General features: G+C 41.5%; 2 protein-coding genes across 10 annotated transcripts in view; both read left to right on the top strand.

Annotated features, from left to right (window-relative positions):
- LOC127536589 (balbiani ring protein 3-like) overlaps positions 1 to 3,135 on the top strand; it is a 4,565-nt gene extending 1,430 nt beyond the window's left edge. For all 9 annotated transcript variants that reach the window (XM_051957390.1, XM_051957391.1, XM_051957394.1 and 6 more), the window contains one exon: positions 1 to 3,135. This exon is cut by the window's left edge. The gene's annotated coding sequence lies outside the window, so the exon portion shown is untranslated.
- LOC110954951 (glutamate receptor ionotropic, NMDA 2D) overlaps positions 1 to 18,657 on the top strand; it is a 108,557-nt gene that overhangs the window by 36,687 nt on the left and 53,213 nt on the right. Inside the window, 3 exon segments of the mRNA XM_051957386.1 lie at positions 3,245 to 3,511; positions 16,632 to 16,827; positions 16,830 to 16,959. Of these exon segments, the coding sequence (XP_051813346.1) occupies positions 3,245 to 3,511; positions 16,632 to 16,827; positions 16,830 to 16,959 (593 nt within the window).

Below are 18,657 nucleotides of genomic sequence, written 5' to 3'. Positions count from 1 at the left end.
ATGGTAGGTCCCCACGGGGATATAAGAACCAGACGTGTGTGTGTGTGTGAGGAGGTGGTGTTTGCAGCTGTGTGTGTGTGTGTGTGTGTGTGTGTGGTGAGGAGAGGACTGGAGGAGGTCTATCACCGCAAACGTGCCGACTAGCGAGTGAGACGGTGTTGATTAGCTTCATGCTAACAGCTGGAGCTGCACGATACGACTGTATTTCATTCTACTGTAATGTAAAAAGTAACTTACCAGCTGCAGGATCAGGGATCGACTGATGTGACTTTTTTAGGGCCGATATCGATGCCAGATATCGGTAATCAAGAAAGATGGACAACCGATATTGGACCTGGGTGACTCCAAACTTTTGAACAGTAGTGTATGTGCTAGCCGTTAGCGTAGCTTTAAGCGTTGTGAAAAATGTAAATTACCTGGTTTGGTTTCACAACTTTTTCCTTGTTCAGTTTTTGTGGGTTTTGCAGCAGACCCAGTGCAGTACATTTAACCTATCAATACAGGAAGTCCTCAGTTTAAGGCATCCTCGACCTATGGAGTTACATGGAACTGGATACGTAGAACTAGTTGACGAGCGGAGCAGATGAATACGTCGTCCCGCGGCACTATAAGACGGCTTTGTTTCCATTCTCCGGTTGTACTCCACCTTGGATTGTGCTACATTCGCTAACTTTTTGCCTTCATTATATCTCCAAGCATCAGTCAGACTCTTGTGATGGAATTCTGACTCATGGCAATAATCTGCTTTCATCAATCTGTGGGGACAGAAATCTGATAGAAGTCGAGGACCTCCTGTAATCGAATAATTAAATAAACAATACAGATAATTGTGGAAAAAGTGCCAGATATTGGCCTGATATCTGGTCTGTCTCCGTCTGTTTAAAGCTCTGCCTGCTGCTGCACTTGTTCACCGCCCAGACCGGACGTCTGTCGTCCGTCTGTCGTGTTCTCTCTTGTTTGCAAACAGCGACTTCTCACTTGTCAGTCCTCGTTAATAAAGTGGACAGTCAGAGTTTGGCCGTCTGTAGCTGCAGAATCTTCCACCGTCGCTTCTCACTTCCTGTTTTCCTGTGGCTCCGGGACGTTAACTAGCGGCGGTGCTACGTAGCAGATCGTGTTTTTAATGCCTCCTTTGGTGACTGTTAATTGGTATCGTGTCTTTCACATCAGGGATTCTCTGCCGTTTGGAGCCGTTCTCATTTGGTTTAGTTGCTTTTTTTCTCGCTTTGGACGGGATTCAGATTGTTCAGAGGCTTTGTGTTGCTCGATTGAAACAGTAAAACAAATTAATCGCCTCGTGTGGTGACAAAAACTGCTGCTGACAGCGAAACAAGTCGTAGCAAAACAAGTCGTAGCATCACGTTGGAGCTGCTTCACATCCCGACATGGACGCTCAGACAGTAGAACCGTCCTAACTAGTGCTGAGGTTGATTTGTTTTCTGATTAATCCATCAGTTTGGTCGATAAAATGTCAGAACATTGTGAAAATAATTTTGTAAATAGCGTTTTTCTGTGTAAGACATCCGGATGCTTCCTCCTGCTGACGTAAATGGTCAGACTAATTCGCCGCCTTGTGGATTAGTGGTGATTTTCCCATGCAGCTCATTTCTTTTTGCAACCAGATCTTCGTTTTCAGCGTTTCTCTTCTGCTCCTGATCATTTTTGCATCATCCCAGTCTCCACAAAACTACATTCCGATTCAACTAAACTGAATTCTTGATTCCATTTTAAAGGGAGCATTATTTTATAGAGTTTTAAACTAACTTTGGATTAGTTTCAAGGCATTTTAGACAGTTTTTAAAATAATTTTGGATTAGTTTGAAGACATTTTGGACAGTTTTAAATTTTGGATTAGTTTTAAAACATTTTGACAGTTTAAAAGTAATTCTGGATTAGTTTTAAGACCTTTAAGATGGTTTCAGAGTTGTAATGTGTAAATGATAAACTGAGGCTGAATGTTGTTCATAATGTTTAGTAAAAGATAGCTCCTTAAATGTGAACTTTGTGCACTAAAACATAGGAAAAATGTGGAGTTGTGGTTATTTTAGATGATTCTGCTGTGATTTTACTGCTCCGGTCCACTGGAGATCAAACTGGACTGAACTAGAATGTGTTTGGAATCACCAGTTAAGCTCAGCATGTTTTTACTCTGTGGGAGGAAGCTGGAGACTCCATGCAGAAATATCCCAGGAAGGCCAGGACTCGGACCTTCTCGCTGCAAGGCGACGGTGCTAACCACCAATCCACTGTGCAGCGCAGTACATGGTACAGATGTGCACAGCTGTCTCTGCAGCAGCCTGTTGGGAGGCTCCAGACCGACTCTTAGCACAGCAGGATGAGGTGTTTACAGTGCGTTCGTATCATGCAGCTCCACTGTACTCTGAAGCGTTGTGGACCAGCGGGACACAAAGGCAGAGCTGCTCGTACTGTCGTGAACAACTCACCGTGTCACAATGTCGCACATCGTCCGTGTGAAGAGAAGCTTTGGGAGGCGCTGGTGGGATGGAGGGGGATCTGAAGGTCAGGGTGGCTGATCTGCAGAAAGTCTGCGCCGTTTGATCTGTAAATGGCAGCGACTGGGGCCGAGGCCGGGCCTGTGATGTTCCTAGAGGGAGGCAGTGAGCAGACATGGGTATAAGAGTGAGTAAGGGCATCTGTGTGTGACGTGGTTGTGTGTGAATCGCAGCGAGCCGGCGCCACATTTCATCACCAAACGCACCAAACGCAGAGGAAAGCAACAAAAAGCGTTGCGTCTGCAAACAACCACTTTAACCCACTGAGGAACTGAGAGAAAATGACAAAAACTAAACAGAAAATGAGAAAAACAAGACACAAAATGACAAAAACAAGACACAAAACAGCGCTCGATTTAGACCGTCGCTAGTTTGCCGCGAGCGCCGTGAATGATAGGAGGTATCATGTTTACTTCATGGAAGCAGCCACTTTGTATGATGTCATCAACCTCCTATCATTCCCGGCGCTCGCGGCGACCTAGCGACCGTCTAAATCAAGCGCTGCAAAATGACAAAAACAAGACACTAAAGGACTGGTAGCACTTCTATGAACTCGTCCTTTAGGCACACTCCCTCCTACAGAAGCTGTTGTAGGCCCACGGCGGCGCTAACGCTGCAGCATGTCGACGCCGTTTGTTGCTTCAGCTGCAGTTTGGACTCTGAGGAGGAGTTTTTTGCATTTTTTAAACCACATCTGCTGCTCTCTCTCCCCCTCCTCACCCCCAAATCAGGAATCAGGTTCCGTCTTTCTCCAGTTCAGCTCCTCCACGGCGCTGCAGCTGGAGGTCATCTTCGAGGTGCTGGAGGAGTACGACTGGACCGCCTTCTCCGTGGTGTCCACCCGTCACCACGGCTACCAGGACTTCCTGTCGGTGGTGGAGGGCCTGACGGACGGCTCGTTCATCGGCTGGGAGAAGAAGAGCGTGGTGATCCTGAACGTGACCGACGACCCCGGCGGGGCTCGAACCCGCCGCCTGCTGAAGGAGAACGAGGCGCAGGTGAGACAGGGGGGAGGGAGGGGGGAGGAGAGGGGGAGGAAAGTGGGAGGAAGTGCCGCCCCCGGTCCTCGCAGGTGGCTCTCCGGGTTTTTCCTTCCTTCTTCTTCGACTCTCCCTCTGTCCCTCCACGTCTCTCTCTCCCCTCTCTCCTCTATCCCTCTGTTCTTCTCTCCCTTCATCTGCTGAGGCTTCCAGAGGTCCACGGTACAACCAAAACCACGATTCAGCCTGGTCCGAGGTAGACGGTAGTCAAGGAAAGGAATAACTTCGTCCTTAAGGTGGTTTCAGGTGATGTCCAGCATTAAGGCTAGTCATGGTTTGACGTAGACGGTCTCATAGTTCCTCATACTGAAGATAAAGATGTGTCTGTAAAGCTCTATGAGCAGAAAATGTTTGAGAAACCCATATTTTGCCCCTTACATGGTTTAATAGTCAAAAAACATCCAGTTTGAGACATCATGACAAGCTAAGGCTAGACCACAGACTTTTCTGGAAAGCTCTAGAGTTCAACAGTAAACCAAAACCACGATTCAGTCTGATCTGGAGCCAGAGTTAGGAGGTAGGAAGTAGTGAAGGAAAGCTTCCTCCTTTAGATGGTTTCAGGTTGGAGCTAGATGCTGTACAGCATTAAGGCTAATCATGGTTTGACGTAGACGGTCTCATAGTTCCTCAAACTGAAGATAAAGATGTGTCTGTAAAGCTCTATGAGCAGAAAATGTTTGAGAAACCCATATTTTGCCCCTTACATGGTTTAATAGTCAAAAAACATCCAGTTTGAGACATCATGACAAGCTAAGGCTAGACCACAGACTTTTCTGGAAAGCTCTAGAGTTCAACAGTAAACCAAAACCTCGATTCAGTCTGATCTGGAGCCAGAGTTAGGAGGTAGGAAGTAGTGAAGGAAAGCTTCCTCCTTTAGATGGTTTCAGGTTGGAGCTAGATGCTGTACAGCATTAAGGCTAATCATGGTTTGACGTAGACGGTCTCATAGTTCCTCAAACTGAAGATAAACGAACGCTGTGGATGTTTCTGTAAAGCTCTCGAAGTAGAAAATGTTTGAGAAACCACCATTTTGGAACATAACAGTTTCCTCCTTAAGATGGTTCCAGGTCACAGCGAGATGATGGCACTAATCCAGTGTTCAGGCTCATTCATGGTTTCTGCACATGCACTCGTAGTTGCACAGGGACGTAATTTTTGGACAAATCTCAGTAATATTTAGCTGATGCCTGGTGTAGACGTGGATCCAACATTTCCAGTCACTTGTAGTTTGGACGGTTCTCAGGGTCACAGTTTTCAGGCTGAATGTAGAAGTTCATGGAGGGATGAACCATGCAGACCTTTGTGAGTAAATGAAGGTCTGCTGGAGTTCAGGTGATCCAACTTTTGTTGTCGACCAAGGCGAGAGACCTTCTGGACCTTCTACAGACGTTTGTGTTGCATGTTGATTACACTAGCAGGTCAGTAGTGCTGTAGACAGTAGAACAGATTCCATTTCCTGTACAGGTGTGGAACAGAACCCTGCAGCGGACTGGAGAGGTTTTCTAGTACTGATGTAGACTTTGAAAGTAGATGTACATGCAGTTCTATTCATAGGTGCACATAGATCTACTGTTATTGCCCTCATAAGCCACAAAAACTCTCGGAGCTCTGTGGATGTTTCAGAAAAGCTGTGACTTTGCTGTTTTTCCAGGATGCAATTATTTGTGACTGTTGCAGGGGGCTGAACACAGCACAGGACACCTGGAGAATTTAGAGCTCTCATTGTGTTTTTGTGCTCCATCAATGGAAGGCACGCAGAAATAAAAGCACCTTCAAAGTTCTGCAGCGACTACTTCATTTACTGCTCTGTTAATGAGGAGTTAGAGAGCGTTTCCTGATAACATGCATTAGTTTTTGTGGCACACATGCAGTCGGAGTGTTTTCAGTCTGCGAGGTCACAAACTTTAGGACTGGATCTGTGCTGCAGACGTCTGTAGTTCAGTCAGATCTCCACGTCTTCGTTCTTCAGGACACATGACGTCTCTTTTACCTTTCCTCCTTGTAATTGTAGTTCAGGATCTTTTAAATTCAGCTCAATGGATCTACTTTGTCCTGTTTAGATTCTTAAATGAAGTTTAAACTGGTCGGAATAATGCCGTAGAATTTCACACTGGAATTCTGCCTCTTCACAATGTAATTACAGAAATGTAGAATCAGAAAGAGACACAAAACTAATCCAAAGAGACGCAGAACAACCACAAAGAAACACAAAACTAATCCAAAGAGACGCAGAACAACCACAAAGAAACACAAAACTAATCCAAAGAGACGCAGAACAACCACAAAGAAACACAAAACTAATCCAAAGAGACGCAGAACAACCACAAAGAAACACAAAACTAATCCAAAGAGATGCAGAACAACCACAAAGACACACAAAACTAATCCAAAGAGACGCAGAACAACCACAAAGAAACACAAAACTAATCCAAAGAGACGCAGAACAACCACAAAGAAACACAAAACTAATCCAAAGAGACGCAGAACAACCACAAAGAGACACAAAACTAATCCAAAGAGACGCAGAACAACCACAAAGACACACAAAACTAATCCAAAGAGACGCAGAACAACCACAAAGAAACACAAAACTAATCCAAAGAGACGCAGAACAACCACAAAGACACACAAAACTAATCCAAAGAGACGCAGAACAACCACAAAGAAACACAAAACTAATCCAAAGAGACGCAGAACAACCACAAAGAAACACAAAACTAATCCAAAGAGACGCAGAACAACCACAAAGAAACACAAAACTAATCCAAAGAGACGCAGAACAACCACAAAGAGACACAAAACTAATCCAAAGAGACGCAGAACAACCACAAAGACACACAAAACTAATCCAAAGAGACGCAGAACAACCACAAAGAAACACAAAACTAATCCAAAGAGACGCAGAACAACCACAAAGAAACACAAAACTAATGCAAAGAGATGCAGAACAGCCACAAAGACACACAAAACTAATGCAGAGAGATGCAGAACAGCCACAAAGAAACACAAAACTAATGCAGAGAGATGCAGAACAGCCACAAAGAAACACAAACTAATGCAGAGAGATGCAGAACAGCCACAAAGAAACACAAAACTAATGCAGAGAGATGCAGAACAGCCACAAAGAAACACAAAACTAATGCAGAGAGATGTAGAACAGCCACAAAGAAACACAAAACTAATGCAGAGAGATGCAGAACAGCCACAAAGAAACACAAAACTAATGCAGAGAGATGCAGAACAGCCACAAAGAAACACAAAACTAATGCAGAGAGATGCAGAACAGCCACAAAGAAACACAAAACTAATGCAGAGAGATGTAGAACAGCCACAAAGAAACACAAAACTAATCCAAAGAGACGCAGAACAACCACAAAGAAACACAAAACTAATCCAAAGAGACGCAGAACAACCACAAAGAAACACAAAACTAATGCAAAGAGATGCAGAACAGCCACAAAGAAACACAAAACTAATGCAGAGAGATGCAGAACAGCCACAAAGAAACACAAAACTAATGCAGAGAGATGCAGAACAGCCACAAAGAAACACAAAACTAATGCAGAGAGATGCAGAACAGCCACAAAGAAACACAAAACTAATGCAGAGAGATGCAGAACAGCCACAAAGAAACACAAAACTAATGCAGAGAGATGTAGAACAGCCACAAAGAAACACAAAACTAATCCAAAGAGACGCAGAACAACCACAAAGAAACACAAAACTAATCCAAAGAGACGCAGAACAACCACAAAGAAACACAAAACTAATGCAAAGAGATGCAGAACAGCCACAAAGAAACACAAAACTAATGCAGAGAGATGCAGAACAGCCACAAAGAAACACAAAACTAATGCAGAGAGATGCAGAACAGCCACAAAGAAACACAAAACTAATGCAGAGAGATGCAGAACAACCACAAAGAAACACAAAACTAATGCAGAGAGATGCAGAACAGCCACAAAGAAACACAAAACTAATGCAGAGAGATGTAGAACAGCCACAAAGAAACACAAAACTAATCCAAAGAGATGCAGAACAGCCACAAAGAAACACAAAACTAATGCAGAGAGATGCAGAACAGCCACAAAGACACACAAAACTAATGCAAAGAGACGCAGAACAACCACAAAGAAACACAAAACTAATGCAAAGAGACGCAGAACAACCACAAAGAAACACAAAACTAATCCAAAGAGATGCAGAACAACCACAAAGAAACACAAAACTAATCCAAAGAGACGCAGAACAACCACAAAGAAACACAAACTAATGCAAAGAGACGCAGAACAACCACAAAGAAACACAAAACTAATCCAAAGAGACACAGAACAACCACAAAGAAACACAAAACTAATCCAAAGAGACGCAGAACAACCACAAAGACACACAAAACTAATGCAAAGAGACGCAGAACAACCACAAAGAGACACAAAACTAATGCAGAGAGATGCAGAACAACCACAAAGAGACACAAAACTAATCCAAAGAGACGCAGAACAACCACAAAGACACACAAAACTAATGCAAAGAGACGCAGAACAACCACAAAGAGACACAAAACTAATCCAAAGAGACGCAGAACAACCACAAAGAAACACAAAACTAATGCAGAGAGATGCAAAATTCATTTTCAAACCATCTGATCTCTCAAAGTGACTCAAATTTGCACAAAATTAGTTGAAACATGCCGAAAATGAGTGTAGTCACCCAAAATGTCTTAAAACCTGTACAGAGGGTTGAAATGGTCCAAAATGACTCCAATTTATCCAAAATGACCTCACATCTGCCCAAATTGAGCGAAAAAGCATCTGATATGTCTTGAAACCGGTCCAAAATGATTTAAAAACCATCCAAAAAGAGTTTAAAAACTGTCCAGAATGAACCAAAGTTATCCTTGAAGCTTGATTTTTTCCAATTTAATTAAACTTAATTGTTCCAAATGACATGAAACTTACCAAAAAATAGATGTAGAATATCCAAAATTCTACAGCTTGTCCTGTCCAACTGAGGAAAATAGCTTAAAAAGTCCCCAAAATGCCTGAAATTGTTCAAAATTACTAAGAAAATGCCTAAAAGTAAAAACGAGTATCCAGAGTCCTTAAAAAATGATCCAAAAGGACTTATGCTTGTCGAAAATGTCTTGAAATTTGTCCAAAATGTCTCACAGTGGGTCAAATGTGTCTATAAACTCGCCCACAATGACCTGAAGCACGTCCAAAGTTTGGTAGAATTGTTCAAAATATCTTGAAACTGGTTCAAAATGAGTCAAAAACTGTCCAGAAGGACTTTAAAAAGTGACATCATATTATATGTGATATATGTTGTAGATATTTAGTATATAAGTGATTTAGACGATGTTTCTCCTGGAATTCTTTTGTGTAGCTGTTTAGTTCGGTGGCAGGAAACTAATAGAAAAACTGTTTTCTTTTTCCACGTATCTGCAGATTATTTCTCTAATTAATTAATTTAACGTTTATCAGCAAAACATCAGAAAACAATGAGATTTAATTTCCTAAATCCCAGGTTTGCATCGTGTTCTGCCTCACCAAGAACCAAAAACAAAACCAGCTTTTCAAGTGCAAAATGATAATAAAAGCTTAATTTTATGTTTTTTAGGATCGGTACGACTCTGTAGGACGGATTTCTGATTCCAGTTTAATGTGAAAATATCTCATAAAACTGAAATAGTGAGCATGAAAGTGGAATATCATGTTATAATGCCAAACTTAAACATGAAATTTAAATAATACACATGAAACTGTAATTACTTTTGCTCAAATTGTTAGATATATGTGGTTTCTATGGGTTGTTTCAGCTCGTACGTTCTCTGTTTGGTCAGATTTAAGAATCTGTTTGAAGGAGATACAGCTCAGTTTCTGTCATTTATGTCTCGTTTTTGTTGTTTTCTTTCTGGTTTTGGTCGTTTTCTGTCTCATTTTGACATTTTTGTCTTGTTTTTGTCATTTTCTGTGTTGTTTTGTCATTTTCTGTCTCATTTTGACATTTTTTTGTCTTGCTTTTGTTGTTTTCTGTCTCATGTTGTCATTTTCTATGCTGTCTTTGTCGTTTTCTGTCTTGTTTTTGTCGTTTTCTGTGTTGTTTTTGTCATTTTCTGTCTCATTTTGTCATTTTCTATGTTGCCTTTGTCGTTTTCTGTCTCATTTAGACATTTTTCATCTTGTTTTTGTCGTTTTCTGTCTTGTCTTTGTCGTTTTCTGTCTTGTTTTTGTCGTTTTCTCTCTTGTTTTTATTGTTATGGCATTTTAATTCACTGTCTGGATGCTGCAGTTAAATCTATGATATGTGTGGAAGCTGTGGGAATTTCGTGATTCTTTTTTTTTTATGCACATTTTGTACGAATCGACCAAAACGTAGAGGATGTAGCTCAGTTTAGTGTCATGTTGGAGTCTCTGTCTTTACTGAATGTTAGTTAGAATTAATCGTCTGGATCTTACGGTCAGATCTGAGCGGATTTATTAGCGTTGACCAGGAAGAATCGTGGTTTTGGTTTGTACATCTGATGTTTCCTTCCTTCTCGCTGTTCGCCTGCTGTCCTTCCTTCCTCTCACTCTCAACTTGCCTCCCTCATTTTTCATCGTTTCTCCCAATCAGACCTCCCTCAAACCTCCTCTCTGACCCCCGCCGTTCCTCCCCGTTAGCTTGTTTCGCTAATGTCCGTGTTCCCGCTCCTCCTCCCTCCCTCCCTCCCTCCTTCCTTTTCTTTGCCTGGAGACAAGCTCACCCTCCTCTGCTGCTTTTTCACTTCCATCTTTCACTGCTGCACTCCGTCCGTCCGTCCGTCCGTCCGTCCGTCCGTCCGTCCTGCTGCATGTCCACTGTTGGGTCTCAATGTCATCGCTATCGTCCCCCTGCAGCCGTATGTGAGGCGTGTGCACGTGAATGCTGCCTTTCTGACCTCCCTGCTTCTCTTCCCTCCTGCAGGGCTGATAAATAATAACTCTAATGCTGGTTTTCTCTTTCTTAAGTCTCCTCGACCCGATGCAGGTCTCCGGGTTGACCTCACCGTCCGGCTTCTGTCCCGTTTCCTCCCGTTCCTCGTCACTGTGTCCTCCCTGTCCGTCTCCGTCTCCCATCGTCAGATACCGTGTTCGTTTCATTCCAGAACTGGAGGACATTTGGGCTTCAACATGTTTGAAAAATAAACCTTCTCTTCTCCAGTTTCTGCTCCATATTGACCAATAATAGATAATAAACTATCAAAGGCTTGACTGGCTCAGCTCACACATCAATGGTACTGGTAGTGATGTTGACGACAAAAACGTGACACAAAACGACAAAAATAAGACATGAAACGACAGAAACGAGACATAAAATGATAAAAACAAGACACAAAACAACAGAAGTGAGACAGAAAACGACAAAAACAAGTCAGAAAATGACAAAAGCGACACATGGAATAGCAAAAAATCTGCATTGCTCCTCTTGAATCTGAGGTTGGACAATCGGTCGGAGCCTCCCTTCCAGCACCTCAGAGTAAACTTTCCCGAGGAGGCTGAGAAGTGTGATACCAGCCAAGCCTGAAAGGCCTCCTTCTTCAGCCTGAATGACTTCCCCCAGCGCTGTTTTCCACCAGCAGGTTGTTGGGTTCCACTGTGACAGACACCAGTAACCTTCAGACCACAGCTGCTAACAGCCCGCTTCAGCAATGGAGGCTTTGAACATGGACCACTCAGACTCCATGACCCCAACCTCCCCCAGGATGCAGGAGAAACTCTTCCAGAGGTGAGAGTTGAAAGCCCCACAGACAGTATCCTCCACCAGATGTTCCCAGGTCACCAGGTCTGTCCATCAGTCTTCCATCAGATTAACTCACCACCAGGTGGAGATCACCTGACAGATCTGCTCCTCTCTTCACCTGAGTGTCTAAAACGTACGGCTGCAGGTCTGATGATACGACTATGAAGTCGATCATGGACCTATGATCTAAAGTGTTCTGGTACCAGGTATACTTGTGAGAACCTTCTGCTCCATCATGGTGTTTGTTATGTCCAGTCTATGACTAGTACAGATGTCCAATAACAGAACACCACTCAGGTTGAGATCAGGCCGTTCCTCCCAATCATCTCCTCCAGGTTTCTCCATCGTTGCCCCACATGAGCGTTGAAGTCCTCCAGGAGAACTATTGAGTCCCCAGGTGGTCCCTCTTCCAGATCTCCAGGAGGACTGAATACTCTGAGCTGCTGTTGGTGCGTAAGAACAAACAACAGTCAGAGTTTTTCCCCCCTGTAACCCAAAGTCTCAGAGAGGCGACCCTCTGGTTCTCCAGGGAGAACTCCAACGATGTGGCACTCAGCCGGGTTCTCCTGAGAATCTCCACACTCGCCCAACACCTCTCACCCTGGTAAACTCCAGAAAAGGAGAGAGTTCAACCCCTCTCCAGGATTCTGGTTCCAGAACCCTTGCTGTGCGTGGAGGTGAGCCCAACTATATCTAGCCGGTACCGCTCCACCTCCTGCTCCAGTTTCGGTTCCTTCCCCTCCAGTGAGGTGACGTTGTATAGAACTAGTCTCCACCACCAGGGGGCGGTGTGCCTAGACGCCCCTCTCCTGCCTACTGCCTTGTGGACATAGCACCTGACCCTCATTTCCTGCCCAGTGGGTGGCGGTCCACCGGGCGGCTACCCTGTTACTTTTTCAGTCTGTTCCCGACCGAGCCCCAACAGGACCTCAGAGCTCGGCCACCAGGTGCTCTCTGGTGACCCCTCAGACCTGGCTCCAGGGAGGGGTCCTGGTTTCCCTGGTCCAGGCGAGGTGGCAGCGTTCCTTTTCTTTGCTGTCATCAGAGTTTTCTGAATTGCTCTTTGTCTGGTCCCTCCTCCAGGACCAATGGTAGACCCTACCAGGACACTGGAAAGCCCTCCACCACGATTAGGTGGCGCTTCATAGGGGGTAAATTTCATTTAAACTGTTTTACTAGATATTCAGTTTGGTTATCAAGGGGTTGAGACAAGAGAAAAATGTCATTTTACACTGGAAAAAATGCCCCTCTCAAAACAAGAAAAAAAAACTTATTTCAATGAACTTCTACCTTGAAATAAGTGAAAAAATCTGCCAATAGAACACGTGAAAAAGAAATAAGATGTGATATTTAGAATAATGAGATCTTAAAATTAGCTGAGGAAACTTATTTTATACTTTATTTTACCAGGATTGTCACGTTTAGGTGTCTTAATCCTCCTCTTGTTTCTCATTTATGGCACTAAAAAATATTGTTTCCTTGTCTGAAAAAAATCCAAAAACTCAACAAAAAATTCCCAAAATTTATTTAAAAAATTTGCAAAATCTTCAGGAAGAAAATCCCTTAAAAGTTTCCCTCAAAAGTTTGATTTAAAAAAAATCTTTAAATTTGGCAAGAAATAAAAATTTTTAAAAAATTTAAAAAAAATGAATAAAATCTTCCAAAAAGATCCTAAGAATATCTAAAGTGATTCCATATATATATCAGGAAAAATTCTTATTTTTTTCTTTCAGAACATTCAGAAAAAAATCAACCAAAATCCAGCGAATTTTCGCTGGATTTTGGTTGATTTTTTTGTGAATGTTCTGAAAGAAACATTTTTTAAACATTTCTCTTTTTTCCCCATTAAAAAAATGTTCAAAAACTTCCAGAAAAATTTTGAAAATGGGGAAGTTTTCACTGTGAAATATATATTTTTTCCCACATTTTAAAACTTTACAACACATCAACTTCACCTGCAGGAGGGTTAAAACAATATAATTTCAAGAGTGTTTGACTTAACGAGATATTTAAGATGTGTCGTCTTAAAACAAGTCCCTCCATCTGCTGACATGTCTCTGGTTTGTTTCCTTCAGTGAATTTATCTTAACTCAAGTGGGATGAGACTAAAAATAAAACAAACGGACTTGGTGAGATTTTGAGTTTTTGCGGTGTACGAGGAACTCCAGACTTATTTGGTGTTTTTAAAACATTCTCAAACATTCTTTTTCTCCGGGTTTTTCTAGATTCGGTCTCAGGACAGGAACATTTCCACAACGACTGCAGGTTTCAGGATTCTGGATTGTTTGGAATCTAAAATGTCCTCCAGTTCTGGACGGATTCTCTCCCCCGTCCTCCCCTGTCTGTCACCCCTGCCTCCCCCTTTCCTCTCATTCCCTGCCTAATTCGCTGGAGCTTTATTGGCATCCAGGCCGGGTTGTTTTGCCAAGCCATTACAGTTCAGAATTCAATGAAGGCGCAGTTCTCTGAATGCGCCTCCAGTCTGTTACCCCTCCACCTCCTATTGCATCAAAGACTCGTCCTTCACTTCCCCTTTGTTTGTCCCTCTTTTTTCCACCTCTTTCTTCCTCTTCTTCATCCCTCCTCTCTTCGGTTTTTGCAGCAGAGAGCTCATCCGATGTCGCTGCTGTCTTTAATGTTATTTTTTCCTCCCTTTCTCTCTCTCTTCAATCATCCCACCTCTTCTCTCACAAATATCTCTTATCTCTCCAGGCCCCGATTCCACCAAAATATGCCACCCCTTCCTTCTCCCCTCTCCTCCTCTTCTAGTCTCTAAAGAGTGACTCTCCCCATCCTCCTCTTCCTCCTCATCCTCCTCTTCCTCCTCCTGACAAAACGAGACATAAGATGACAAAAACAAGATACAAAATGACACATCAAAGACAAAAAAAAATGACATAAAACGACAAAATGAGACGAGATGGGGAAAAAAGACGTAAAAGGACTAAAACGAGGCTGCTGTCATCTTTTTAAAGCACGTCTCAGTTTAACCTTCTGTCCTCTCGTTGTTCCTTCAGGTGTGTTTGGTCTCCATCCTCCTCTCCAGACTCCTCCTCCTCCTTCCTTCCTGGATCGTTCCAGAAATGGAGGACATTTAAATTCTAAATCATCCAAAATCCTGAACAATTATGAAACATGTGTACCACAACATGTTAGCATAACCTGCTGGTGACTGATTGTATTTATCGATTTGTATCGTGTTTTTGTAATTTTATCATTTTTGTGTCTTGTTTTTATCATTTTGTGTCTTCTTATTATTGTTTTGTGTCTCATTTTTGTTGTTTTGTGTCTCATTTTTATCGATTTGTGTCTTGTTTTTAATGTCTTCTTTTTTAATTTTCTGCCTTGTTTTTTATCATTTTGTGTCATTTGTCATTTTTATTTCTTTTTATAGTCATATTCTGCCTTGTTTTCATCATTTTTGTCTTATTTTTATTATTTTATGTCTTGTTTTTGTCGTTTTGTGTCTCGTTTTTGTAGTTTTCTGTCTCGTTTTTGTTGTTTTGTCTTGTTTTTGTTGTTTTCTGTCTTGTTTTTGTTGTTTTATATCTCGTTTTTGTAATTTTGTGTCTCGTTTTTGTTGTTTTGTGTCTTGTTTTTGTTGTTTTCTGTCTCATTTTGTTGTTTTGCATCATTTCTGTCATTTTCTGATCTTGTTTTTGTTGTTTTGTGTCTCGTTTTGATCATTTTGTGTCTCATTTTTGTAGTTTTGTGTCTCGTTTTTGTAATTTTGTGTCTCGTTTTTGTCGTTTTGTGTCTTGTTTTTGTTGTTTCTCTCATTTTGTAATTTTGTGTCATTTCTGTCATTTTCGGATCTTGTTTTTGTTGTTTTGTTTCTCGTTTTGATCATTTTGTGTCTCGTTTTTGTAGTTTTCTGTCTCGTTTTTGTTGTTTTGTCTTGTTTTTGTTGTTTTCTGTCTTGTTTTTGTTGTTTTATATCTCGTTTTTGTAATTTTGTGTCTTGTTTTTGTCGTTTTGTGTCTTGTTTTTGTTGTTTTCTGTCTCATTTTGTTGTTTTGTGTCATTTCTGTCATTTTCTGATCTTGTTTTTGTTGTTTTGTGTCTCGTTTTGATCGTTTTGTGTCTCATTTTTGTAGTTTTGTGTCTCGTTTTTGTAATTTTGTGTCTCGTTTTTGTCGTTTTGTGTCTTGTTTTTGTTGTTTTCTGTCTCATTTTGTAATTTTGTGTCATTTCTGTCATTTTCTGATCTTGTTTTTGTTGTTTTGTGTCTAGTTTTGATCATTTTGTGTCTCATTTTTGTAGTTTTGTGTCTCGTTTTTGTAATTTTGTGTCTCGTTTTTGTCGTTTTGTGTCTTGTTTTGTTGTTTTCTGTCTCATTTTGTAATTTTGTGTCATTTCTGTCATTTTCTGATCTTGTTTTTGTTGTTTTGTTTCTCGTTTTGATCATTTTGTGTCTCATTTTTGTAGTTTTGTGTCTCGTTTTTGTATTTTTGTGTCTCGTTTTTGTCGTTTTGTGTCTCGTTTTTGTAATTTTGTGTCTCGTTTTTGTCATTTTGTGTCTTGTTTTTGTTGTTTTCTGTCTCATTTTGTTGTTTTGCATCATTTCTGTCATTTTCTGATCTTGTTTTGTTGTTTGTGTCTCGTTTTGATCATTTTGTGTCTCATTTTTGTAGTTTTGTGTCTCGTTTTTGTCGTTTTGTGTCTTGTTTTTGTTGTTTTCTGTCTCATTTTGTAATTTTGTGTCATTTCTGTCATTTTCTGATCTTGTTTTTGTTGTTTTGTTTCTCGTTTTGATCATTTTGTGTCTCATTTTTGTAGTTTTGTGTCTCGTTTTTGTAATTTTGTGTCTCGTTTTTGTCGTTTTGTGTCTCGTTTTGATCATTTTGTGTCTCGTTTTTGTAATTTTGTATCTCGTTTTTGTAATTTTGTGCCTTCTTTTTGTCGTTTCATGTCTTGTTTTTACCATTTTCTGTCTCGTTTTTGTCGTTTTCTGTCTTGTTTGTATCATTTTAATGTTGAACATTTTGAAGCCCAGATATCCTCCAGTTCTGGACCGACCCTCCTGCTCTTCCTCGTGTATTTTCTCCTTCCTAACCGCTCCATCGGCTTCGTTAGGCGCTGACCTCCTGCTCCGTCTCTCCTCTCTGGAAGTCTGACTTCCGTGCAGCTTTATCTCATCGGCCTCCTGCTATCTGTCCTCCTCTCTCTCTCGTCGATTCTCTCCCCTCCGTCCTCTCTGCCTCCCCCTGTCCTCCCCCGTCTCCCCTCCTTATCTCACAGGTGTGTGTCTGTGTGTGTCTGTGTGTGTGTGTGTGTCCTCCCGGCTCCCTCCCTGCCTCCCTGCCTCCCCCTACAGGTCCGTCTGCTGTACTGCTCCCAGGAGGAGGCTGAGCTGGTGTTCCGGGCCGCCTGGGCCGCCGGTCAGGCCGGAGCGTCCCACATGTGGTTCGCCGTGGGCCCGGCGCTGTCGGGTCTGGGCATGGAGAGCCTGCCTCGGGCCCTGTTCGCCGTCAGGCCCCAGGGCTGGAGGGACGAACCCCGCCGGAGGATCGCTAGGGGGTGTCGGTGCTGACCCACGGGGCCGTGGCTATGAGGAAGGAGTACGGGACCACCGGAGGACCAAACTTTGTCACCAACTGCATGACGGACGCCAACCAGACCCAGAGGCTCAGAGGGAGGATGAGGTGAGGTCTGGTTCTGTTTTCTGTCTCGTTTCTGTCATTGAAGTTCATTTAAGGTTTTAGTTCTATGATTTCATGGCTGAAGGAACGTGCACAAAATGTATTGATTTAATCTATATTAATTTTTATTATTTATATTATTGTTTTATTTTATTTTTATTGCACTTTTTTCTAGACTTGGGTTTATATATTATTATTATTATTATTATTATTATTATTATTATGGTTGGTATTACTGTTGTTATTATTATTAAGTTTTATTTTTATTGCACTTTTTCTGGATTTGAGTTTATCATTATTATTGTTTTATTATAGTTTATATTTTTCAGTTTTATTTTATTTTTACTGCTTTTTTGTTTTTGTTGTTATTTTTATTATTATTTTTATTTAATTTTTGTTGCTCTTTTTATCTATATTTGGATTTATATATTGTTCTTCTTCTTATTATTATTATTGTTAATATTAATAATGATAATAATAAAATAATAATAAAATTTGAATTTTACTTAATTTTTTTGCTATTTTTTTCTAGATTTGAATTTATATATTATTATTATTATTATTATTATTTATTTAATTTTAGTTTTATTTTCATAAAAATTTTTGCCATTTTTTTAAACCTAGATTTGGACCTTCCAGGGTTAAAACGCTCCGAGAACCTTTTTAAAGAGGCTCAGAAACAGCTGTCCAGAAAAATTTTCCTTTTATTTGCTAGAATAGGCTAAAGCTCATGTTGCACATGTTTGCAGAAATGCATCTAGACTTGTGGAACTAAAATATTTTTGCATGGAAGCACATTTCTGGTTCCGTTTAGTGGCTGTGGATCAGTGTTCTGTGAGAGCAGTCTGGCTCTGGTTACCTCCGCCAAGGAGGTTATGGGACACCCAGCGTTTGTGTGTCTGTCTGTATGTCTGTTAGCAAGATAACACAAAAACGCCTGCTCAGATTCACATGAAATCTTGAGGGGATGTAGACTATGGTCAGAGGAAGAGCTGATTTCATTTTGGTGGGAATCTGGAAAGGATCCTGGATTCTGGATCACTTTGAATTTTTTAGTATGTTTTAGTATGTGGTCCAAAATATGACAAAAACATCATAGGTTAGTATGTCGTCCAACAAATTGGAGCAAAGTGTCCAGATAGCTCAACTGGTTAAGAAGGTGATTCATAAACAGAACTGTGTCAGAGATGCAGGTTTGATTCCAGCTCCTGATCCTTTACTGCATGGGTTTCCTGTTTTCCTCTCTAGCCTTGGAGGAGGTCTGCACTCTGAGTGCTTTTCTGGTTCTGGTTCTGGTTGTGGTTTTGGTTTTGATACTGGTTGTGTTTCTGGTTCTGGTTGTGTTTCAGGTTGTGGTTCTGGTCCAGGTTGTGGTTCTGGTTGTGTTTCTGGTTCTGGTCCAGGTTCTGGTTCTGGTTGTGTTTCTGGTTGTGTTTCTGGTTGTGTTTCTGGTTCTGGTTCTGGTTGTGGTTCTGGTTGTGTTTCTGGTTCTGGTCCAGGTTCTGGTTCTGGTTGTGTTTCTGGTTGTGTTTCTGGTTGTGTTTCTGGTTCTGGTTCTGGTTGTGTTTCTGGTTGTGTTTCTGGTTCTGGTCCAGGATCAGCTCAGACATCAGGGAGCATCCTGCTATCATCCACACAGAATAGCTGCTGCTGCTGTAGTTGGGAGTTGATCCCAGCCGTGTCTCATGAATATTAATGAGC

This window comes from Acanthochromis polyacanthus, chromosome 12 (assembly GCF_021347895.1).
Source record: "Acanthochromis polyacanthus isolate Apoly-LR-REF ecotype Palm Island chromosome 12, KAUST_Apoly_ChrSc, whole genome shotgun sequence".
Classification (NCBI taxonomy): Eukaryota; Metazoa; Chordata; class Actinopteri; family Pomacentridae; genus Acanthochromis; species Acanthochromis polyacanthus.
This window is presented reverse-complemented; position numbering and strand designations above follow the sequence as displayed.